Here is a 25,586-nt window from a genome sequence, read left to right on the forward strand (position 1 = left end):
CATGCCCACAGCTGGCTAAACTACTGGAATGGTCTTCTCTCATCTCACCCCAAAAACGTTATTAGACAGCTACAACTAATTTGAAATGTGCCTGGTCAGTTAGTACAGTGACCAGTTAGTACAGTGACCACATGCTCATTGTAAGTTGGTTTCTAATCGGACTCCTACTGTGTCTCTTTTCTCTCTGTCCTCAATTTCCTGTCTCTACTCCCTCCTATCTGACTGACTAAAGCAATAAAATCCCCAAATAAATAAATAAAAAAGAAGAATGCAGCTGCCAGATTTATAAATAGAACAAAGAAAGCTGAACACAATACACCAATTCTCAGAACTCTGCAGCTGCACTGGCTTCCAGAGAATAGAATTGACATTAAAATGTTGTTGATCAATCACTAAATGGTTAGGGCCGAAATACCCATAACCACTTAAACCTCTATACTTGGTTTATCTGAGTCCCTCAGGGCTCTATATTGATATATATGATTTTTGTGTTTTCACTCTACATTCATTTTCTTGATTCGTCGCTGAAAATAGCTGATACAAGCCCACAACGCACAGACTTAAAGGGTAGACTAAAATACATGTGAAAACATTTGAGCTGAGAAATAGGCAATGCAGTAAAATAAACATACTTCGGTACTGCCTCTGCCTAACAGTGCGGACACAAGTCATTGTTGTTTTATATCCCATAGCCCGAGGGGATAATAGACTGTGATGACCATTTTAAACGGCCCGCTTTCTTAATGAATTGTAGTGTGCATTGTTGGTTCTGATGGAGTATACTAAATCTGAGTCAGTACAGTCGCGTCCTATAGGCCACCTTGGCATCTAGAGGCTGGCGCCAAGAAAAAAAAATGAAAAGAAAAGGATTTTCTGAATGATGACACTTGCGATCAGTATTCTATCACTTGCAAGTCACATCACTGTGTGCATGGGTGAATTAACCTTGAGAAACTATATTGCCATTCTGTCTGCTGTCTGGAACTGGGAGCCTGCCTGCTGGCTGTTAGACTGAAGACGTCACCTCATCAAAGTGCAAACCTCTCCCACATTGTTGAACAGTTAGTGCAATTAGACAAATGAGTCAGTGACGCAGACTTGTGTGCTTTGCAGGACATACAGACAGACATACATACATACACATTAATGTAGGAGCAGTAGGGCTGTCACGATATGACATTTTACATGACGATTAATTGTCACTCAAATAATTGGCGATTAACGATTTAATTGTGTTTTTGTCGTTGATAATTACATTTCTGTTTGGCTTTTAGGCTTTGAAGTTGTACATGGTAGATTATGACACATAACCTAAATATACAAAGAAATTACTGACATATTTGACAACTTACTACTTAAAAAATTACTTTGATAGTGGAAATAGCCGATCTACAAGCTCACAACGCGTCGCATCACATTTTTCAACATTCACGATTATGACGATTATGACAAAATAATTGCGATAATGTCAAGTAATCACGATTAGACGATTATGTAATAATTGTGACAGCCCTAAGGAGCAGTTAGCAGTAGCACCGCTCCAAAATAAAGACTGTATGCACACGTGTCAGAGAAAGCTTGCCTAGGGCGCAAATTGGGCTACATCCGTACCTGCTGATAGTGTGAGGAAAAAGTAAACCCACATATATACACGCTGACCTAATTTTGCCTTTTACGCATTTCAATGGCTTTTTTATGCTTTGTGTAAAGCACATTGAATTGCATGCCTTTGTATATGAAATGTGCTATACAAAAATAAACTTGCTTTGCCTCAGTGAGAAGTAGGGAAGGTTTGAGACCTGGAACTCAAGAGTAACCAGCTATGGGGGTGAATAATCTGCAAAAATAGGCTAACATTCAAAAACAGCAAATGTAGATCGGCTATTTTCACTATTTGACGTACAACGACATGTACGTATGTTTACGTTGTTGATGGATGGGTGTGATGTGAAATTAATCAAAAGCACTCCTACGCAAAGCTTCTATTCACAAACTTTGGAAGCTGCTTGACTGAATTTAATCTGCTAATGTGTGGAATCTACTGAAATTCTCTTGTCAGCAGCAACCTGACAACAACTTCAAGTTCCTCTATCCATCTTTGGCCCCCTCTCGCACTCTATCCGCATCTTCCTTCATATTCCTCATTAATTTGAGCAACAGCAGCTGCAGCCAAAGCCCTGGGCCAGAGGTGTCTGTGGGTGTGTGCGTGTGTGTGAGTGTGCTTTTGTGCGTGCGTGCACACAGTAAATTCCTCCTGGCAGTGACTGTGGGACAAATAAGAAATGGGGAAAAAAGAAAGCCATAAACTAAATTATCTCCGTTCTGGTTTAGATGCCAAGTCAACTGACAGTGACAGACTGTTGTTGGACAGTGCTGCTGTTGCCATCATCATTAGGATTACAGAAGTACGTAAAATACGCATGAAGGAAATATTAATATCAAGATATTAACATTAATACAAAAATCTGCAATTAAATATAACAGTTTAAAGATGTAGTGTGTGTGTGAAATGTTACACGCTACTATCATGACATACATATTTCCCTGTATCATGCATGCTGGAATTAAACTAGATATTTTCTGGGTTATTACATTACATTCGGTTTGTATTATTATTATTATTATTATTTAAAAGGAGTTACATTTAACACCAGGTTGTCTCATTTATATGTGGCATCGTTTTCAGCATTGGGGTTTTATAAATTAGATGTACACGTATGTTAAACGTTGTCACACAGGGGTTAATATATTGCATTATGTAATGTAGTTGGCATTTCATTGACCCCAAAATTGCACCAGGGAAGACATAGAATACATTACAGTCGGCAAATTATTGTAATTCTATTCTTCATAGCCTCAACGCATCAATTTAGTTTTTCTTCAAGTGCAACAAGGCGCATACCACATACTAGGCTATGATGCCTGCTGGCGTCGCCGGTTCGATTCCCGATCCGGACGACCTTTGCCGCATGTCATTCCCCATCTCTCTCCCCATTTCCTGTCAGTCTTATCTTAAAAAAAATCACACCCGTGTGAACTGAGCGGTGGTCGTGTGGGGTGTGTGTGTGTGTGTGTGTGTGTGTGTGTGTGTGTGTGTGTGTGTGTGTGTGTGTGTGTGTGTGTATTGCAGTTGATGCTCAGGGCAGGCTAGACTCAACAGCACCTCTCTGGTCACCCAGGGTACTCAGGCTACACCAGAGGCTACATACAGACAGACCCACACACACCGCCACGTATAGGAGCGTTGTGACCACCGCTCAAAAAAAAAAGTGCAATGACTCAAGAGGGGAGCATTTGTGGGAGTCATTGGTGAATAATGTTTATCAAATAGAAAATAAATAACGATGTATAAGAAGAGGAAAAACCCACCCCATGTCAACAGGTTTCTCCAGCACAATGTCGGCAGTGGACGTGTGCCTCAGCACCGGCCGGGTTAGCCTCATTGGCTGAGGGGAGCCTGGGGCACACCACTGGGGTCCTGGGGAGAACAAAGAGAGGAGCAAGAAATAGAAGGGGTGGAGGAAGGGAGGGGCAGGGTGCAGAGAGCCAGAAAAGAAAGAGGATGAGGAGAAGGGTCATCCAATCTAATGTTACAATGTCTCCACCTACAGGAGATATGAGGGATGTTCCAGTCAAAGTCAAACTTCAAACCCCATTACCAAAGTAGAAGGGAGAAGAATGCGTGTTGACCCATTTAGGCCTAGAATTACTGAATGCTTTAACCGGTGAAAAATAGCAGATATACAAGCTCACAGCGCGGCACCGAGTGCCGCGCTGCGAGCTTGTAGATCTGCTATTTTTGAAAAAGTCGTGAAAATGTGTGCAAATCTTTGGCTATATGTATTTTCAAAGCGAACGTTTGTAACTCAAATTTTGCTTCTGGGGGGTCCCTGGAACTAAATATTTTGAGATGCGGGTCCGTGGCCAAATAAATGTCAGTTTGGGGGTCATTCACATGAAAAAGTTTGAGAACCACTGACATAGTAGTCTCTGACATAGTAGTCAAGAACAGATTAGCTGAGCTCCAGTTAAGTGAAAAGGACCTTTTCGTTGACGATGGCTGGCCAGATTGCTGACATAGAAACATAGGTTTTTCAAAAAATCTTAGAAGGATTCAAAAGACACTTACAGAATCGGGTCAAAATTCTAATTTTCACGATTTTTCAAAAATAGCAGATCTACAAGCTCGCAGCGCGGCACTCGGTGCCGCGCTGTGAGCTTGTATATCTGCTATTTTTCAATAGTTAAAGCATAAAATAATGATACACAATAATGCGTACCCGTTCTGAATGGGTTAAAGTGGATGAAGCCATGGGGTTCATTTTCTTACCTGCTGACTGAACTCTGTCCCAGCCAAGAGGGTCTGAGTAGCTTATAGACACAAATCGTCTCCTCACGTCCTCCTGGTCCCTCTGCTCAGACATGCATTGAAATAAATAAATACATAAATACAACACAGAGCTTATCATGAGGTCAGCGACACGGCAGCTGCAGTTACTTTGTCTCCTGGTGTGGAGGAGAGAAGGACCAAAGCAGTCATAACATCTAACTATGAACAACAAGCTGAGCAACTCTGGCCTTTCTGGACCTGCCGTGATCTACCACAAGGGTCTTCAACAGGGGGTCCGGGACCCCTAGGGGGTCCTCAGAGTTACTACAGGGGGTCCTCCAAATCTTTGTGTAATAGGATAATTATTTTTAATGAACAACTTGAACCCTCGCATCCCTATTCTGATGAGAACTTTAGACAAAAATAGCAGATCTACAAGCTCTCAACGCCTTGTAGCACGAGGCGTTGAGAGATCGTCTGTTTTTGTCAAATAGGTTTGGAGTGAAATTTACCAAGTATTGACGATTCAAGTGGTTAAATGTCTGAAAAAAACACATTAACACAAATCCAACATAGACTAATGACAGTGATGTCTAACACATCTATGAATATATTGATGAAAATCGGAACACTATTTTATACAATATGTAGAGAGGGTCCCTGCTTCATCTCCCTGTCAGCTAAGGGGTCCTTGGCCTGAAAACATTGAAGGCCCCTGATCTACCAGCAGTACACTTTTGCATACAGCAGCAGCCCGCCCCTTTACCTGCATCTCCTCCATGCGCAGCAGCATGCTCTCCAGTGTGGGGGCTTGAAGCCCACACCGGGCCTCATCCAACAGGTCTTCCAGAAGAGCCTCGCTCAGCTGCTCGGCACTCTCTGCCGCCTGTGGGGGGACACATACACACAAACAATGAAGAAAGAATATATAAAATATGCAGTCTTAATGGGGTGTTTCAGCAATCAGCATGAGCACGGATTCCTAACTTATGATTTATTCAAGAGTTGGGGCAATGGTGCTCAGTCCAGTGGAATTGAAAACAGGGTGAGGGTAGCTCACCCTCTCAGCAGCCTGCTCAGACAGTCTGTGACGTAGTTTTGGTCCATTCCCGTTTCTGGACTCTCTAACCTGCTGAAGGACAGAAAGACAAACAAGTAAATGCCATCCCTCCTAGTGCCGCTCCCTGCTGAACATGCACCCTGGCCAACCTGTAGGAGTTGCTAGAAAATAACACACACCACCAGAAGCAGCCAAATAATCTGGCTTGGCTGGACGCTCCATTGAACATAATCCAGCCAAGCCAGAGCGAGGCATTGTGTAGAAAGAGAACTGTGGCACTAATCTGATGGTAAATACCGTACTTGTCCTGCTATAACCTATGGCATTTTCAATAATTACATGTATAGATTTCTTTGGAAGAGGGAGAACAAGCTAGCATGGGGCTGTAGCCGATAGGCAGGAAAACATCCAGTGCATGACAAGGATGTAGAGCTATTCTATGCACCTGTGCTTGATCAAGCAGGGGCTGAATTCTCTCTCTAGCCTTCTGCTCAGCTCTCTCAGCCCATTGAGTTGGGGAACCCACTTCAAACCTGTAACACAGATATGAGAAACAACATGGAGCCTTTCATGAGAGAGGATTTTGATAGATGCCAACAAATTAATTTACAAAATCATGCACTGTGATTCAAATTAACATTTTAATCTTTTCAGTTATTAAACAAGGCTGCAACTGTTCCCACTTACCACAACGGTGAAATACTGTAATATAATTTTGGACAAATAGTTTAGATGTAATTTGACATCATAAATAGGCGTGTTTGTACAACTGAGTTGTCCCACTAGGGGAAAGAAATGCCACCTTTCTTCACATTGAACTACAGTATAATAGCGCCACCAGGAAAACAATCTTTTTATATACGCATTTTGTCCAAACTACACAAAAGTCGGTACACATCATCTCTATAGTCATATGATCAAGACAGATCTGTCAGTTTCTTCATATTCCATCCTGATTGACAGCTATTACCTGGCCTGGCAGAGACCTGTGCTCCAAGGAGCATGTTTTTATAGTTACATTTGTGCACTACAACTTTTAGCCAAGATCATGAATTTATAGTCTGTGAAATGTTTTAAAAGATAAATGAACTTAAAAGTAAAATAATGCTTATCATATTTTAGGTTGATACAGATTAATCAATGTGTCTTACAAGCAAAACAACATTGTTCTCTTCCAATTCCATATTCCATATAATATTGACCACCTTAATCTCTGAATGCGTTCTGCCTCTTCTTTACTCAGCTGGTTGAGCTCTCTCAGTCGCTGTATGGTCGTCTTTTCAAGCCAGGCTTGCCTGCAGTGCCATTAATCACAGCACAACACAACACAGAGGGGCATGTTAATTAATTGTTCACTTCACATAAATATTAAATAACTTCGAATCCTCATCATCTCTGAAAATCAGGCAGCAGGTCACTGATTAATAAATGAGCATGATTTGGTTACAAAGATTTGATTAAACAGAGAAATACATGGAGCATTCAATCAACAGGGTCTTCGTGTGAAGGCCTAGTATCGATCACAAAGAATAATGAAGAACGTCCCCAATCTAGCTCAGACTGACATTTAATTAATTGGAAAGAATTAACTTTGATTTGAGAAAAGACTTTTGCCTGTGGCTCCCTGCAAGTGCACGTTGAAAGTGTTTCAAATTACTACTTTGAAATAAGTGGACATATTAATATTCCTCTTGCCAGCATGCTGCCTAAGGCTAATCCATTTACTAGCCCAGGATAAGAAAACACTTAGGATGACAAATAGAATTACTCAATTTGTTTCTTTCGTGGTTAAGATCATGTTGAGGACTTTAAGTGGGCCCAACCTTAAAGCTTCATTCTGGGCTTGTTTCTTCTTTTCTGAGCTCAAGCCGTGCTCTGTTTCCAACCCTGTGGTGACCTTCTGCTTCCCGGGGCTTGTTGAGGGCTTGTGGGGAGAGAAAAGACACCGAGGCTCTGGTCTACTCCTTTGAGGGGATCTGAAGAAAATCATCACAGGAAATAGAGAATGACACACACTTACAGTACTGACACATGCTGGGAAACCTGAGAGAAAGGGGGAAGCAGGTGAGCTCAGAGGACAAAGAGGATTCAAGATTTCATCTTTTGGGTTACATCCCATATACAGTTAAGCGAGAGTAAGATTATTTGGTTGCATTGCGGCGCCTCAACATTGTAGCAACAAGACAAAAAAAGGAATAGCAATAAAGTAACAAGATAGAAATAAAATATATGCGATAATCATAGCACACAGTGATGTGCCCTTATTAGGTGCTGTGTGGATCCGTTCTACTAGTAAATATTATATAGCCTCTATATATGCTGCGTGCATACATTTTCGTGTGTGTGTGTGTGTGTGTGTGTGTGTGTGTGTGTGTGTGTGTGTGTGTGTGTGTGTGTGCGTGCGTGCGTGTGCGTGCGCATGTGTACTGTATGCTTGTGTGCATAATGAAGTGTTGGGTGCCTATGTGTGGGCTGTGTTTAAATTATATAGTAGTGTGTGGTGGGTGTAAGTTGCTGTGTACATAATGTAGGTCCTGCCTTAATAAATGTGCATTATGCATAATGTGTATGCCGCTGTTTTCTCATTTTCGTTATTTTCTGTGTGTGTCATGCAGACAGACAAGCACAAGCAACATAAGCCTGGTGGAAAATAGCTGTCCCTGAGCCTGGTGAAAACATCCTGGATGGAGGGAAGCTCACGTTGCAGTAAAATTGGACTACATACTTTGAGAGACTCGGAGAGTTTGAATATATCCATGAAGACACGAGCTACCTGCGGCACACACACTCTGAACACTTGCCATGGAATGCCATCTGGCCCAGCTGCCTTGCAGGTGTTGATACGCTACAACGACCTGCACACTTTGGTCTTGTGTTGGCAGTGGTGGGGGCTCCCTCTGAGAGGTTGGTGTTAATAACCCCGAAACAAGCGTAAAATCTATTCCGCTTGTCCAGTAGGAGGCAGCTATGTTAGCTACGCATCTGGATCTCCCTTTGAAGTATAATATACCATGCAAACCCTGCCACATAATAATAGGTGGTCACTACCACTTAGCTGTGTCTCAATCTTCTTGAACAGTTAATCCATGGTTTCATTAGGATATACCTGTTCTGTTTTTGTGGAAACCAAATCCGCCATACAGGGATGACAGAGAAAAGACGTTTCTCAATATTTGTACTCTATTTGTGTGCTCGTAAACCTTTGAAACATTATCAAGTTCAATATGAGACTTGGGACAGCCACATTTCCCAGAATTAATTTGGCACCAACAAGTGGCAATGACACTAAATACTATTGTTGTGTCACAAAATCCAAGTTTTTAAATGAAGATTCTGTGGTTGATCGGGAGGCAAAGAGTGACTATGAGATAGAGATGACTCACCGTTGAGGGCGAGGAGGAGAATGAGGCGATGTAGGAATCCACGGAACAGAACAGTCTTTTTGAGGGAGCTGGTTCACTCTGAGTCGGGAGGAGACTGTCGGCTGTTGGAAACCTGCATCTTGCATCTGTGTGCAATGTGTGTACACATAAATAAATAAAATAAAACCGTATTTTTCAGGAAAAGGAAAGATCCTGTGTTCCAATAGATCTAATATAGTTATTATTTTGACCCCAAATACTTTTCAATGGTTAACTAGAAAAAGAGCACAGGTCTTCGCCAGGTCAGGTAGGTTAATGTGGGCCAGCAATGTTTGGAATTCCGTGATTGTGAGAGGAATCTGTAGAAGTTGAGGGATTAATGTTGACCAAGTTATTGCCAATCGGGATGAAATATGAGACATCTGACAGGTTTGTCTTGATGACATAACTAGAGGTAATGTGTACTGATTTGTGTGATGTTGAGACAAAATGTGCAGGAGTAATAGTTAAAGATTTGTTTTGCAAAAATCTGCCTGCTGGTGGTGCAATGTGAAAAGGGTGGCATTTCGTCCACAACCTAAAGGAAATGTGCGTGCAAAGTTTAATGGCAATCAGATTCTGCTTTCATGATTTGGGACATTTTGTTCAAAAAGAGCCACTCCTGCAAACCTTAGGTGCCAATCAGGATAGAATATATAAAAAGCTGATGTGAAAAAAGTTTTTCCTTGTATCGAGTGTGCGTGTTTCACTTTCACACCAATCGGTGCAGCCATAGGTAAATACACCCATTAATTTACAGAAAAACATAAAAAGTAGAAATATGGAGATACAAGGTTTCTACCTGGACCTCTATTTTCAATCTACACAATTTCTTTGGGCCAAAACTAGCTGATCTATATGCTCACAATGCTATTTGATTCTGTATCAAAAATATTGTTATACTATATTTAATAAACACCCTTTTTTGTGGTTTTAAAATATTTTTTGGACACAGAATCAATGTTTTATGGTCCTGATTAGGGATGCTGGGGTTCAAGTCGTTAAAGATAATACCAACCGGGTTCCTTTCAGGGTTTAAAGGTCTTCCTTTTGTGCTGGGTTTATTTGGCTCAACCTGTTCTCTCTGCTCCCCCTGCTGGACAAGGCACTGCAGTGCAGCCCTCAGCACCTGGCCACGGTGAGAAGCTGCAGGGTTCTGTGAGGCCATTCTCCTACCGGCTGACAAAAAGTTCAATCATTTAGTTGGATTGTCAACTGATTTAACACAGTCAAAACAGGCAATATTGAATTGACCTTATTCAATTTCTGTAGAGTTCTGGATCACATGACCACATAAGGTGGCAGCCTGCATTACAAACCACAGTAAACAATGGAGCGATGGTCCTGCCATCATATTAACTATTTGTTGTTATTTCATGTTATGGAAAATAAAAATAATTGATAACAAAAAAAAAAAAAAAACTATTTGTTGTTAGATTGTTCCTGATTGTTAATATGCAAAAATCACGATACAGTACGTTAATATGATGGCAGAGCAAGCACTAGTCTGCACAGATACTGTAGCAAGTCTTTGTACAGAGTAGTAACATTGCAACCTAACTACCATGAATATTGTGGATTCTTTAGGTTTTAGAAACGTTTTTTTACTGATTAGGTGCATGGTCTACCTATGTTATTGTTTTTCTAGATTGACATTCCTATGCATTTTGTTATATTGTTGTTGATGTACTGACATATTATCTTGCTTATTATAGTGATGTATTACCTGCTTATTGTAAGATGCCGCAGTGTGAGATCAATAGCTGCGGTAGAAGGTTAGTCACGGTCATTAACCTTTACTTGACGATTAATTGTCATACAAACCATTGCCATTAACGATTTAATTGTTTCGGGCATTTAACTTTGGAACACATGAATAAAAAAATATATTTCCGTTTGCCTTTTAGGCTTTTATTGTATACGTTCAAAATATTTTAAAATAATGGAAATAGCTGATCTTCAACATCTGCAAAGTTTTATTATTTCTGGAAAACGTAAAAAAAGATTATGAAAGTTTTTCAACAAGGACATGATTATGACGATTATGCAAAAATAATTGCAATTATCTCAAATAATTGTGATTAGGTGATTATGTAATAATTGCGACAGGCCTAGTTACAAACAATTATTCTTGGCCAATGGCCATCACTGAATGCAGGCAGGAAACTGTTTCTGTACAACCGTGGTTCTCAACCTTTTCAGGCAGTGACAAATTTGAACTGGGGACCCCCCCCAAAATAATCATATTTGAACTGGGGACCCCCGAAAATAATCATATTTGAACTGGGGAGTGGGGACCCCCCAAAATAATCATATTTGAACTGGGGACCCCCCAAAATAATCATGTTTGAACTGGGAGCCCCCACCCTGACAAGCACAAGGAATGTAGTAGAGTTGAGTTACGGATAAATATTGTGAAAATAGCAGATCTACAAGCTCACAATGTCTTGCAATTTCACACAGGTTGACAACCACCTGGTGTTCTAACTAGACTAATGGATTGGAAAACAATTCCAACATGCTAGACCCCTAACTGGCTTTCCTTAGATACGTTGTGTGATGGGCATTAGTTGTCAAGGTGATTTAGATTGTTGGGACAACTCATGGCGTGTGGTGCTTACCGTCTCCTCCCAAATGGCTGTCTCTCTACCCAGGAGAGGCCAGCAGGAGGCAAACACTGATAAAATAACCTGCTGGGAGCCGGGGCCCTGCATTCAAAGCCCTGGTCCCAGGGACGTGCTGGGCCCCTGATTCAGCCCCGCTGCCCGGGAAAAAGAGTTGGAGAGGCCCTCATTGCGCGCTATAGGGAGATATCTCTCTCTATAGCGCTGCTGCTACTCAAAGATTTGTGACAGAGTGACAAGCCAGTGGGCCAATTACATGAGTTATATTTCGTCGTTGTCGGGTGGAAACCTTGTATGTCCAAAACCGTTTGTTTTGTATTTATCATTTTAAAAATGATTTAAACTAGTGAAAACAGCCGATCTACAAGCACACAACGCCTCGCACCGCGAGGCGTTGTGTGCTTGTAGATCTGCTGTTTTCACTACTTTTGCACGACGGCCTTGTATGATGAAGCAGGGCTTTACTTTGCGAAAAAAATTACAAATTTGAAACTTGGAGATACGAGGTTTCTGCCCGACATTTTTTTTCCTAATGGCCGGCCTGGACCGGCTGGGAATGAACCGGCCGTTCGGGAGTTGTCCCGCTTTTCCCAATGGCCAGCACGTCCCTGCCTGGTCCAAATTCTCCTCTTACACTGTGACATGGCTGATGGCTACCTTACCAATTCTTACCCACGGTGAGCAATTTAGGTGCAGCAGGAGGTCAGAACATAATCACTCAAAAGACCACAGCTGTTTCTAGACACAATACTAAATGACTCGTCCTCCATGCAGTCACAAGCAGTCACTCTGAAGTATTTTCAGATATTTTAGTAACAAGAAGTGTTGCTGCTATTAACAGCATATTTTGCAGGAGATATTCCTGCAAAGTGCTATTATATTATGCTGATACACGTCAGATGTCATGAGGTGTGAAATTGGATTACAATTATTGACCTCATGAGTACATGGAAATATATATAAACATTAATAATTGCAGAAAATGACCATGAAACAGGGCACAGCTCCTTATTCAGTAATGAGATGTTTATAACCATGCTGACTAATTGAGCCAAATCTAATCTCTCACCGCTCTTTCTGGGGCCTGCAGGTTTACGGGGTCTTCCATGGCAACGGGTGGTGGGGCCGGGGCCCTGGGGTGCACGCGGAGCATGTGAAACGCATCGGTGGGGAGACTTCCTGCATGCAGGTGAGGTGCTGCGTGCTCGGGCTTGCTTCTGCTGAGGTCGCTCTTTCTTACTGAGCGCAGAATCTAGAGCCTTGAAGAAGGACAAGAAAAAGAAGAGCAGAGAATGAAATACACCTGTACGGCTGTACCTGGCCTAATTACTAAATAGAACAAATAATTATTTCATTATCATTTACATATTCTCTTCTCAGTTCCATATATTAGATAATACACATAATAATAAAATAGAGTTAATAAAAGTTATGGTGTGGACTCGAGGCTGAACCTCCTGACCTCCAGCTTCTGTAGGATGTCCAGGGCACTCTCAGGTACGGCTGAACCCTGGTCAACTTCCACCTTAGCCGAGCACAGACACAGCTGGCGAATCAACTGGCCCAGGTCTTTGTAATGAGAAGGCACTTTGCCATCAGATGATTCTGGGAACTGATTAACAAAGACCTGTATCGCCCTCACTGCTCCTCTGTGGGCAGCTGCCAGTCTGTCCATTGCCCTGGACTGTTCAGATGAGTAGACGATGATTATTATAAATTATTTTATTTTATTTTATTTTACTTACTAAAGCAGGGGTCTTCAACGTTTTCAGGCCAGGGACCCCTTAGCTGAGAGAGAGAGATGAAGCAGGGACCCCCACCACCTTTTCATAGATTCCATAGTTTCAATGTTTGACAGCACAATCATCAGTGTATTCATGATTCATGTCAATTTGTGTTATCAGATATGTAACCACTTGAACCGTCAATACTTAATAAACTTGACCTTTCACTATGTAATTAGTGTGCTCTTTTTCCCCCTCTACACCAAACCTCTTTGCTGAAAATATCCGATCTACAAGCTCACAACGCCTTGCTGCGAGGCGTTGTGAGCTTGTAGATCTGTTATTTTTGGCTAAAGTTCTCAGAATATGGACACTAGGGAGAAAAAAAGTTTCTACCACACAAAGATTTGGAGGCCCCCCTGTAGTAACTCAGATGACCCCCTAGGGGTCCCGGACCCCCTGTTGAAGACCCCTGTACTAAAGCAAGCAACATTGGAGACAGACAACATACCTTTTTGGTGTCTCCTATTTTTTGGGAGCGTAACTTCTCTATATCTTCTTGGATTTCTTTTACCTAGGCAACAACAGCGTTCAATATTACTAGTTGCAGAAATTGAATAGAGAAAAATTAAAAGGTAGTGATTTGAGGATATATTATTCTATCATTTAAAACCGATAAAACCGAGCGCAGATTTTATGATACCTGCTGCTGGAGAACATAGAGGATGCGTGCTGAGCGGGCTGCCTGTTCTTGTTGACGGATCTTCTTCCTTTGGAGCTCATCAGGTTCCAAAGCCTCCTCCATTATCAACCCTGTCGTTCAAATCATGTGATTCATTATGCTATATGAAACTGTGTAGATTACCACAAAAGAAGTGTCACATGGAAAGTCCATGTTAAAGATGATGTATATTTGACAATGTGTATAGCTTCGTCAGGTTATCTTACCTAAAAGATAACCTGGTCTAACAAACCGAAACGTTGGTATGCATTTGAAGACAGTATATATGCATTTCTGATCCACGTTACACTGATAAGAACCTTGATGCGCGTGCAGGTCGGTACCAAATGAAACCAGCGCTCCCCAAAACAACAGGTTTGGGGATTGTTAGGAATTGATTACATGATACAGTCACCTGTGCATTTAGTCTCAATGTTTGTAAACAAGAAATGGGTCTATGCAGGAGTTTTTTCTTTCAATATATTTTGTTAAAAAATAAAAAATAAAAAATAATAAGAAAAAAAATAAAAATAATCTACAGCCGTTCTCTACCTGGAAATTTAGCACGCTAAAAAATGTTTTTACCTAAAAAATAAAAGGTTTGACATTTTGTTTGAAATTGCCAAACGATGATGTCACTAATAGGCAGATTTCTGAACTGCATACTTTATGTTCTGTAGGGAAATGGTGAGTTGATTGTCCAATATCTGACTTTCTGCTGTGCTTGTACTACTGTGTTTCTGTTTTTTATCTGCACACCCAAGGAAGAACAGATATTCAGTTAATAGGGATCTGTTAACAATTTTGCTGCCAAAACAATACCCCTTTGTACCCCTTCTCTGCCATGCCCGTAGAACCTGGAGATTTAATAAGCTTTAATTAAAAAAATGTTTTTTATCGAAGCGGAACTAAAATAGGCCAGAACTAATGCTCCGTGATCGGTTTCTACACGGACACATTATTGAGCGGACCACTTATCATTGAGCCCCTGAACCGGAAGCTGATGGCCCGTCGTCTATTTTGGCCCGTTAGCTTTCTGTATAAACTCCGCGGCTTACAGATGGAGAACGGATTGATCAATTGAAAAACTTTCAGCGGATTTGAGAAGCTGATGGAATACGCGAACACACGATGCATAGCAGTGTACGATCACGCACGATGGGAACTGGATGAGCGCCCACGTTAACAGGTAGGAGAAGCCTGCAGTGAAAGACATAGAGAAATCTCCGGGCTCTACGGCCGTAAACTACGAATGAGTTAAGGAGGAATAGAAAATGTATACTCAATGGCCCGTTGCTTATGTGCATTACCTGTGTTAGTCAGTTGCTCTACTTTTTGGATGTAGACTCCCAGTTGATTCTGAAGCTTACGGATTTCCTTGCTGAGTTGAGGCTCCTGACCTTTGGCCAGTGCCCCCGGACCAGGGTCTTTGGTTGGGGGAGTCTGGGGAGTGTGCACTGACGATCTGTTGGCTCCACTTCGGCTCCCCTTGGCTTTAGAGCTGTGGACCTTGGACTTCACATTGATAGGTGGCGCTGCCTTCTGCTTTAGAAAAAGGACAAAGTGGTTGCAGTCTAAGCTAAATTATAGTAGATTTGTGTTTTATACTTCTCAAATGAATCATGCCAAGTGAGAAGAAATCACAAACTATTAACTAATCCAGGGGTCTTCAACAGGGGGTACGGGACCCCTAGGGGGTCCTCAAAGTTACTACAGGGGGGCGCCAAATATTTGTGTGAAAGGATCATGTTTTTTATATTAACCATTTGAACCCTAGTATCCCTATTCTGAGTGGAACATTAGCCAAAAATAGACGATCTACAAGCTTACAACACCTCGCAGCACGAGGCTTTGTAAGCTTGTAGATCTGCTATATTTGGCAGATGTTTGTAGAGGGAAAAGAAGAGCAGACTAAGTATTTGACGGTTCAAGTGGTTAAATGTCTGAAAATACACATTACTCCAACATGATGACAGTGCTGTCAAACAAGTCGATTTTTTTTAAAATCTGCAACACAATGTTATACAATATGTAGTGGGGGTCCCTGCTTCATCTCTCTCAGCTAAGGGGTCCTTGGCCTGAAAACATTGAAGACCCCTGAACTAATCATTTAAATAGGCTTGTAGAAAACCAGTTACCTGCTGCTGAGGGTCCAAATTACTCGTGTCATGCAGTGAATCCTCCTGAAGAGATTTTGTAAGGTACTTGTTGTGAAGCTCTTCGCGGTGTCTTCGCCTCAGATCTCGCTTGGCTAGCCTAACTGCAGACAGAAGACGCTCCTCCGAAAGAGCAGAAAAACTAATGGAGCTCCTGGTGCTAGTGTTCACGTTCTCTTGATTCTCTGACCACGGTGAGAGTTTCTCGATCACAATGGGAGCTGGCAGGCCAACGTAGGTGGCTCGACTGTAGGCACTAGCGGGCCTGGCTTCATTAAACAGCAACTGTGGATTGAGAGATGTCTTGTAAGTCATGATCAGTCTTGATTTAGTTTTTTCAACGCCCCCCTCAAGAACATATTTATGTAACCAACGCCACATACTTGATAGCACCTGAACCTTGACAGCACCCAACATAAATGTATTTATCTGCACAATGTTATGTTCTATCCGTCTGTCTTTCAATGTTATATGAGATACTTAAAGTGTGGTTCCTGTGGAAATAAGCCTCGGCTTTCTAGGATCTCCTTTTAGTTGACCTTGTACCAGTGATTTGTACTGTCATGAAACTGTACTTTTTTCTATTGCAAACTTCTAATAAATTCTTCAATCAATCAATCAAACAAACAACTATTACATTCTTTGTTTACCTTGGTTTGACATAATCCAGTCTCTTGTCCAGTCTCTAAGTTCCTTGTGGGTTCCCTCTTCGGGAATTGTGTCATTTTCATGGCAAAGACCTGCTATTTTATAAACGTATTATTAATCAGTTAATGATTTACGCAATCATTTGTTTGAGGTCATCTTAAACAAATGTCACCTTCTTTACTAACACCAGCTTTAGGCTACTTAACGTTAGCATTTAGCTGAGGCGGTAGCACTGTCAGTAGCACACAGTTCATGACACTGTCCACTTCACCGTAGGCCACATTATGTATTACATTTTACATTTCAGATGCGTATAATACCTTTTCTCTTGTTCAAGGCAAAGTGTAATCTAAAGAACTTACTTTGTCGCCAGGCTAATGGCTATTACTATTCAACAGTGTTTAAAACAGCGCCATGACAACAACAGAGCACCGCCCTCACACACTAACAGGAAGTAGTTTCCTACTACTGGACGTGGGACGCTCGCGAACGAATCAAGTCTTTTGAACGGCTCTTTGAAATGAACGATGGAATCCAGTAGTAGTAGTGAGCCGTTCTACGTTTCTATGTGGTGGGAAAAGTACTAAAATTCTTTACTTAAAGTAGGTAGGCCTGTCATCTAAAGGGGTACTGTCACTTTAAAAAGTACGAAGTCTGAGTATGTCTACATTGCAGCATTGATACTTTTTAATTTTAAGTAAAAGTATCAATGCTGCAATGTAGAAATACTCTGACACAAAAAGTACTAAAGTATTGGTATCAAAATACTCATTATGCAGAATGTCCCATTTCACAAGTTTTCCAATTAATAAAATGTAGAAAAATAATTTGAAAACAGCAGATCTACAAGCTCACAATGCGTTGCAACGCAAAATGTAATATGGCCGACATGTATATATATGGTTGAAGTGATTTAAATCAAAATCTACAAAGTAACTAGACTAGTAACTAAAATGAGCCAGTCTTTTGAACGGCTCTTTGAAAGGAACGGATCCCAGAGATCCAGCTCACTTCAAAGAGCCATAAATCCCATCAACAACTACGGATCGTCAAAGCAGTCAAACACCACTAATAATATCCCGATGGTTATCTATGAAAACTCTACCAATATTGACATAGTGACAAGGTACATGTAAAATTTATCAACCGCATTTGAGTACGTAGTTTTATATGAGTTTGTTTTCCTCTTTTTAAGTGAGCGCGACTATTTCAAATAATTATTGAAATGACATTGTATGTATGGTCTCTTTAAGAACCTTTTGCACAGGCAGGAAGTGTGCTGTCAACTTCACGTGAGTGTTTTATTTTTGCAGTTCTAACTGTGCTCACTCAGTCAGACCAGTGTGTTGATCTTCACCTGATCGGTTCATTCACTGCACAGTTTAATTAGTCACCCGTTACATTTTCAAATAGATAATGGCCCAATACGAAGAAGTCAAAGTCCATGGCTATGATGAATTTTGCCAAGCAGTGTCTGATAGGAAAGGAAAGGATATCTTTGCATATTTCTCTGGCGACAAAGACGCACAGGGGATGAGCTGGTGTCCAGACTGTGTTAAAGGTAAGTTATTGTTTTTTTTAATAACAGCAGGCCATCTCCAAAACGCCGTGGCAACATTTACAATCAAAAGGACCACACTGGAAATAAGCTAGAGCTTTTTTTGTGTGTGTGTTTTTGCTTATCACAGATATAAGTTCAAATATACAGTGTTGTCAGCATTTTGCCAGTATAATATAAATCAACCAGTCGATTTGTAAGGTTTTACGTGCATTTAAAAAAAATCCCTCTTTGTCTAACATCGTCCTCTATTCCAGCCGAGCCAATTGTAAGAGGGGAGCTGTCTCACCTTCCTGAAGGATCTGTATTCATCTACTGTCAAGTTGGAGAGAGAGCCTTGTAAGTCTGATGGTAGTTTTGTTTTTGTCTCACATTTCAGAGCAACACCTTGACCTCAGCTTTGGGGAAATCACATTTTTCAACACTTTTTGCATTTGATATTAGATTGATTTCAGGCTTAATTGATACATTAAATCCTAGATTATGATAATGTAACAAGGAGTGCAGGAGTAAAGGATTTTGTCCAAATCCATGTGATCAATGATGAGATTAATGAGAGTGACTCAGCTGTCCTATCTTCAATACCATCTAACTAACTCTTTAACTCCCTGCTTTATTATTTACATCTATAGGCCTATTTCACATTTTTATTTAACTTGAATGAAAATTCTACTGTAGGCTACCCTTGTGTGGTATATACAGGCCCCTTTTCCACCGGGGTTGAACCGGTTCAGTTCTTTTTTCCCCACCTAATATTGAACCAGTTCAGTGTTTCCACTGAAAATTAATTGGTTCAGAAAATGTCCATCGGTTCCGTGAAAGCACCACCAAGTGCGTTCCAAGAATCTAGAACGGAACCAGTTCTAGAACCAAAGTTCTTTTGGTGGAAAAGGGGCCACAGTCTATTTATTTATGGATTTATTTATTTCAGTTGGAAGGATCCAACTAATGCTTTCAAGAAGACATTGAAGCTCAGTGGAGTTCCTACTCTGCTGCGATATGGCACAGTAAGACAAGCCTCATACTTCTTTACTTTAATTTCTCTGACTTTTACACTGTATTTTTATGTAAATTATACGTTTTTATGGAGAATTGCATCAGAATCAGAAATATGGAATACAAGAACGCTCGCCTCAAAACACGCTCGCCCCAGGTCAAATCGGGTAACCTCGGAACGGTCGCCACCAGGTATTCCTTAACCTAACCTCAGTAAAACTATGCCTAAACCTAACCTTTTTCCTAAACTTAACCTCAGTAAAACTATGCCTAAAACTAGCCTTATTCTTCCTAAACGTAACCTCAGTAAAGCTATGCCTACTTACACCTAAGCTTATTCCTAAACTCAACAACCGCGGGGGTGAGCGCAAGGGCTCATCAGTGACATACTGTAGCTGTAGCATTAAGGAGAACTCCTTCTATTGCTATGGACCATAGCAATGTAAAACTATGCCTAACCATAAACGTATTCCTAACCTTAACCTCAGTAAAACAAACACAAGTGAGTGTGTTCCGGTGACCAGATTGTAACTTCTCCCGTTTGGATTCTGGACAGAGAACTGTCCTTTTTACACTCAGCTTCCTGTCTCTACTGTTCTATCTAAAAAGATTCTATCTATAATTGTGTATAGAACCCACACGATTCCCATGTAAGACCTGTTGAGCATGTTTGTCTGATACAAATGTTTGCCGTTTCTCAGAAAATGTTTGGTTTACAGATTCATCGCTGCTATACATTTCTCTGTTTCAGCCTCAGAAATTAGTGGAAGAGGAATGCTTCAAAGCTGACCTGGTGAGGATGATGTTCACCGAAGACTAGGGAATCTTCATCTTATGCTATGCCAGTGGTCATAATGTACTCTAAATTGATTCACTGTTGTCTTATTACATTATACAGAGTCTGAACCCAGACTAACCCATCTGCCAAAAAAGAATCCCTTTGATTGCTGAATCTGTCTTGCGAGATTACAGTATGTCTGACTCAGCACTGCTCTATTATTGACTATTAGTAATCTTGCATACCATTCAATGTCACTTATAATGGTTGATGTCAACCAACAAATATTTGACCGTTATTTAAAGACAGTAAGACACTAGTGCTGTTTTACTAGCCTAGTAAACTGACTCCTCCCAACTTCTGTTCGAATGAGGAGTCTGGTTTACGAGGCTACTGTTTTATTATAATCAGAATGTTACACTCATAATTTCCAACAGGACTAAATAAAGTGTATTACAGTCAATATAGATGGCCCCATTGAAGGTGATTATACCATTTATAGATTTGCTTCCTACATTATTGTAACTTCATGCAATGTGAGACCAATTCACCAGTTTAGATAGGGGGTGTCAATTCAAGAGCTTTGTGATGTTTTCCTATGTTTTGTGAAGATTGTTTTGCAGCACAAGAAAAATAAAATCTTGAAGCAGATGTTGAACCTTTTCTTGGCGTGGAGGCACAGGTATTTCTATACAGTCAACACTAGGTGGCACCCTAACCATGATGGAAACCTTTGGCCCGTGTAGACACAAGTAGACGGCACGCTATTTATTTTTCTTATTACGAATGAACGGAAAACATTTATCATTAGCAACGGTATTCATTAAGTACTTTATTTGAATATTATTTACGTAAACTTCTAGTCGCAGGTGTGTGATTCGAGAACGTCGTATTATCTAGCAGAGAATAGCAAACAAATGCCTATAATAGCCAACAAAATGTTTGATGTGCATTCGCTGAGGGTGCAGACGGCATTAAAAAAAAATCAATATGCAATATCTCAATGTTATAACTATGTGTCATGAAAGTGTGTGCTCTGGGAGAAGAGCGCAGCCACTGTTGCAGTTCACGCAGTCTAACTGGAGCGCATTCCAACACACATCTCTCACTTGCAGAGGGGCTGATCATCGGTGAAATATTATGAACCACTGAACCAGTCGTGCACAACACAGCGCCTGAAAGCACGTCGCGGATTTGGAGCTTTCCCGAAAAGCTTGAAGCGGAGGAAGAAGAGGGAGTGTGTAGTTGCATCTTAGCTTATTGGTTTCGTTTACATCGGTCGGTCTACTCTTGGCTGAAGAAAAAGATTGTCAAGAAGGACTCGGAGCCGCGATGTCGGAGTTTCTGGTGAATCTACTCGGGGAGCGGCTCGTCAACAGCGAGAAAGCCGAGGTGGACGTGCAGGCGCTGGGCGCCAAGCTGTCCCTGGTCGGGCTCTACTTCGGATGTAGTCAGAATGCTCCGTGCAAGCAGTTCAACGCCAGCCTGTGTGAGTTTTACAGCAAGTTCAAAAAATCGTCCGAACACAAAGACAAATTGGAAGTCGTCTTCATCTCGTCTGACCAGGACCAGAAACATTGGCAGGACTTTTTACAGGAGATGCAGTGGCCAGCGTTACCTTTCAAAGACAGACACAAAAAGGTAAGTTATGATTGATGACAGTGACAAACAGGTGGATGTTCTCTTGTCCAGGAGGCTAAAAACTTCGAAGAAGGGCATAATCGTGTATCTGTCTACATAATAGGCTAGCCTACTGTCTGCGTCCTTCAGTGCACAGGTGTACTGTAGCCTACGTTACTGTTATGTGGTTTAATTTGGGCCATGATGGAGCATCAAAGTGATGAACCTCTTTCTACACCGACGCCTGGTTTTCATCAGATATAAAACAATTTAAAAATATTTATCAATGAATTAATAGTGCCTCTGCCTCACCTTCTGTATGAGAAGAATTTGGTCTTGTTACAATGCAGTACATGTTGGCCTACCTACAGTTTATGTATTGTAATATAGGCTAGCTAGATTTTCTGTATCTGGGGCCAATAACCTTAAAAATATATTGGGCTTATAATTACATTTCAACTATATGTCAATATTTAAATTAATCTCTTAAATGGTCACAATCCCTGTTCAGAATGTATTAGTTAAATTACTGATTTATAATTGCCCACATCATGTTTGCAACTTTGCATCTCCTTGCAAAGGAGCTCTTATGGTTTTTAATTTACATTATCGTTATTAAATATAAGCTTTCGAGTATCTTAAAATGTGAACTTAATTGTATCCCTGAAATATTGCATCATGTTATGTTATGTTATTCAGCTTGCTGCATAGCTATTCTTTTCTATTCTATTTTCTTCAATTATATTATTTTATCTAATTTTGACTTTATAGATTTCCATTACTCAATACACATTGTCTATATTTTGCTATTGTGTTGAGTTTTGAGTAATTGCCATTGTCTCGTGTGTGTGTGTGTGTGTGTGTGTGTGTGTGTGTGGGGTGGGGGTGGGGGGCAGTTTCCATAATTCATACATTTCGTAAATTACCTTGATCTTTGGGGTGAAAAGTATGACATTATTTGAATATTGGCTCCATGTTCTTTTTTTATACATTATTTTATTTACTAGCTAAAACAATATTAAAAGTAAACATGGCCTTTAGTAAAGATGGCTTTTGTCTATTAGGCTACTTTTTAATTATTCAATGAAAAATGATAGGGATATAAATCTATTATTGTGTTAAATTGTATTAATATAAAATCTAATTACTGCTAATACAATTGCTCCACCAAATGCTTCTAAAATATTAGATCTGCTGGATAATATGTGACATCACATATAAAACAAACAAATAAATAAATAAAGTGTTTGTGCTCACATCTCCATGTAGGTTGTAAAAATTGAGTTGTAGGTGGGAGGATGGTACAGTCTGTAAGCCTATGTGTGCATGATGTGTGGCAATTGTGTTCATGAATGAGAGGAGATGTAGGCTACTGCAGATGAGAACTGTGTTTTTACTTAGCGGGATCATGTTTCTGCCATTCTCCATTTCACAACATACCTATTATTTGTGAAATTCACAGAAATGCTCAATTTATTGCACATAATTAAGTACATCTATTGTGTTAAAGTTGTTAAACTGATTGTAATGAAGCTGGTGTTTAGCTGGATTATGTTGATCTTTTCCTTTTGAGGATTAGGCCTATAGTTTTCAAATAAAAATGTGGTTCTTAGAAAGTAATACATTTAAGAATGAAATGACATGGAGAAGTGAAATATATAATATTCAATCTGGCATTTTTCCCTTTTAGTGTATATATCAACATGATTGTATATTTTATTGTATTAGGATCCTCCCATGAATCATTATATTTTTCAGCACCATACCTAATGAAACCTCACCAAGTAGCAAACCCTTTAGGAGTGAATTAGGCTGAATCTTTGTAATGTGTTTCAGATTGACCGAATAATAGTTTATGTTGCCCTTCATTATGTAGTCCAGACATGATGAGTTGATGACAGAGGAAAGGGGGCTGTCTTGCTCCAGAAAAGGGTGGAGCATAGCTACAACCACAGCTCCACTTTATTGTGTTCCAAATGCTTGTGAAAAAAATCATCATCATCGACATCATAGCCATTGTTCATATCCTGATGGCTGATGCTGAAGGTCTTAAGCATTAGAGAAATGGAAGGATGCAGTTCTGTTACTTATTTATTTGTACAGAATGGGTTCCCAGATTGCTTTTACTGAGGACTACTGGTTCTCCTGTTGTTTTATGGGTTTTAAGACAGTCCTTATGTCCCTTAAAGTAACAGTACTGAATCTGATACCCATATATACAGTACTATCTCCAGAGAGATGAGATTATATTTACTATTTATACAGTACAAGGATTAATGCAGGCTAATCCCACTCCACATGCATTACTTTGAACACATTTCAAGGTATTTCATGACATGGTTGAGGTTCTAGTGGTTTATCTTGACTTCTATTACACTGCTTTGTTTCTCATGTGTGCACATGGTCAGGTTATCTTAAGATCACCAGTCATCAGCCTTTTTGATAAGCTATTATATGCTCCAGGTTTAAGGGGGAAAACATCTATTTACAATTCACAATTAAGGTATTTGATATTTTGTACCCAGAGATAGTGTAAGCTTAAGGCTGCCACCTGACCTGGAGAGTGGAGACAGACATACCAGTACTCTTACTAGCCTAGCATTGATTCCTGCTCTAGCTTTCTTCCCAGTATGGTCAGTGCAACCCTCTCTGCTTTCCTACTGTCTCTAGAAAGGACCACTAGGGAGACTGCACTCTCTCCCTTGTAAAACTATCATTGCTATTTGTAACTATTTGAAGAAATGTTGCAGCAGTCTCTCAAAAAGGGGAGGACATGTAAAAATCTAGCTCTGCTGTGGGTGTGATGTTTGCAGTGATTGCAGAGCATCTTTGCGTGCCCTGGAGAGGCTTAATTGGTGAGTTATTTGACCTGTGGAGGGCTGTGTTGATGTTGTGGGTCTGCGGCGGCGGGTATGTGGTCAACTCGCCCCGCCCAGACGGCCTGGCTAGCTTCTTTTGAGCTTTAGCAAGCAAGAGTTCATCTCCTTGGTCCTTGCTACTGTATGTTTCCTCAATCGTCTCTTTCATGACCTACCTAGAGTCCTTCCACCCTCTCTTACAGTGGCACTCCCTGGTATTTTGACACTAAATTACATTGACACCACCATAAAATCACACTTCATCGTATGACTGTCGCTTGCCAAAAAATAGTGATTCTGAAACTGAAAAACGTGATCTTCATTTGAAAATATGTATGAGTGACAGGGTCATAAACTGAATTATAAATCAGGCTTCAGACTACATTGTTGTTAAACTAACTTTTAGCCTAAAGCTCCACATTACTGATCTCCATTTGATCTGAAGGGAATTGTCATTCAAATGACTTTTTCTGATAACAGATATTTGTTATCAGAATATATCAGATATATTTATATATGAATTAGATGGATAGATATCTTTATTGATCCCGTGGGCATGGGGTAAATTCAAGCGCCAGCTAGACTGGACACAGTGAGACTGAACTCTGAAATTCAATTTTTAATTGTATTATTTACTATACTGTTAAAGAAAGCCATTTCGTGATATAATACATTTAACTGTCTCATATGCAGACCTGAATATGAAAAGGAGTGGATAGTTATTTTGTCAATTGTACATTTACGTTATAATGTTTACAGTACAAGTCAACTGTTTGTCTGCTCTGTGGGTTCCTTTTGAATGTAATAATGCATGAACAAGTCTATGGACTTTGTCCACCGTTGAGTATTGCTTTATAATTATTTCATGGGTCTCTTTTATTGCCTTGCTTTGTGTTGTGTGTTGCCTTGCCTTGCATTGCATTGTGTCTGAAGGCACTCTGTGCCAGTGGGCTTTTAGTGGGTGGACATCTGCCCGTTGTTAAGGGAGGCATGGCTGTGTGTGAGTAGTGCCTTGGCTTGCTGGCACTGCCTTACATGGAGTTGCACAGGCAAGAGTGGGAGAGTTTCACGTAAATCAATTAAAGCCCTGGCCAAGTCTCTGTGAAACCTGC

General features: G+C 40.5%; 3 protein-coding genes across 5 annotated transcripts in view; 2 read left to right on the plus strand and 1 right to left on the minus strand.

Moving 5' to 3' along the window:
- Positions 1 to 17,106, minus strand: part of kiaa0753 (KIAA0753 ortholog) — a 28,487-nt gene extending 11,381 nt beyond the window's left edge. The window contains exons 1-17 of one of the 3 annotated variants that reach the window (XM_080731482.1): positions 17,027 to 17,106; positions 16,667 to 16,759; positions 15,999 to 16,301; positions 15,171 to 15,402; positions 13,843 to 13,952; positions 13,651 to 13,713; positions 12,878 to 13,099; positions 12,485 to 12,674; positions 9,810 to 9,970; positions 8,774 to 8,898; positions 7,214 to 7,366; positions 6,596 to 6,685; positions 5,836 to 5,923; positions 5,391 to 5,462; positions 5,097 to 5,216; positions 4,331 to 4,412; positions 3,370 to 3,478 (exon numbers count right to left, since the gene is read on the minus strand). In XM_080731482.1, coding sequence (XP_080587608.1) covers positions 3,370 to 3,478; positions 4,331 to 4,412; positions 5,097 to 5,216; positions 5,391 to 5,462; positions 5,836 to 5,923; positions 6,596 to 6,685; positions 7,214 to 7,366; positions 8,774 to 8,898; positions 9,810 to 9,970; positions 12,485 to 12,674; positions 12,878 to 13,099; positions 13,651 to 13,713; positions 13,843 to 13,952; positions 15,171 to 15,402; positions 15,999 to 16,301; positions 16,667 to 16,747 — 2,201 coding nt within the window. In that variant the 5' untranslated portion in view covers positions 16,748 to 16,759; positions 17,027 to 17,106. Of the gene's footprint in view, positions 1 to 3,369; positions 3,479 to 4,330; positions 4,413 to 5,096; positions 5,217 to 5,390; positions 5,463 to 5,835; positions 5,924 to 6,595; positions 6,686 to 7,213; positions 7,367 to 8,773; positions 8,899 to 9,809; positions 9,971 to 12,484; positions 12,675 to 12,877; positions 13,100 to 13,650; positions 13,714 to 13,842; positions 13,953 to 15,170; positions 15,406 to 15,998; positions 16,302 to 16,666; positions 16,760 to 17,026 lie in introns of all 3 variants that reach the window. The other 2 variants (XM_080731480.1, XM_080731481.1) reach the window with 2 other exon arrangements.
- Positions 17,107 to 17,998: 892 nt separating this feature from the next.
- txndc17 (thioredoxin domain containing 17) lies at positions 17,999 to 20,659 on the plus strand. Its single transcript, XM_080732162.1, has 4 exons — positions 17,999 to 18,225; positions 18,480 to 18,561; positions 19,154 to 19,229; positions 19,970 to 20,659. Exons 1-4 carry the CDS (start codon positions 18,081 to 18,083, stop codon positions 20,036 to 20,038), a joined length of 372 nt encoding a protein of 123 aa, XP_080588288.1. The 5' UTR covers positions 17,999 to 18,080; the 3' UTR covers positions 20,039 to 20,659.
- A 587-nt stretch (positions 20,660 to 21,246) lies between these two features.
- Positions 21,247 to 25,586, plus strand: part of nxn (nucleoredoxin) — a 75,028-nt gene continuing 70,688 nt past the window's right edge. Inside the window, exon 1 of the mRNA XM_080732156.1 lies at positions 21,247 to 21,637. Coding sequence (XP_080588282.1) covers positions 21,329 to 21,637 — 309 coding nt within the window. The 5' untranslated portion in view covers positions 21,247 to 21,328. The remainder of the gene's footprint in view (positions 21,638 to 25,586) is intronic.

Source organism: Nannobrachium achirus (genome assembly GCF_963921795.1).
Source record: "Nannobrachium achirus genome assembly, chromosome: 8".
NCBI classification, from domain to species: Eukaryota; Metazoa; Chordata; class Actinopteri; order Myctophiformes; family Myctophidae; genus Nannobrachium; species Nannobrachium achirus.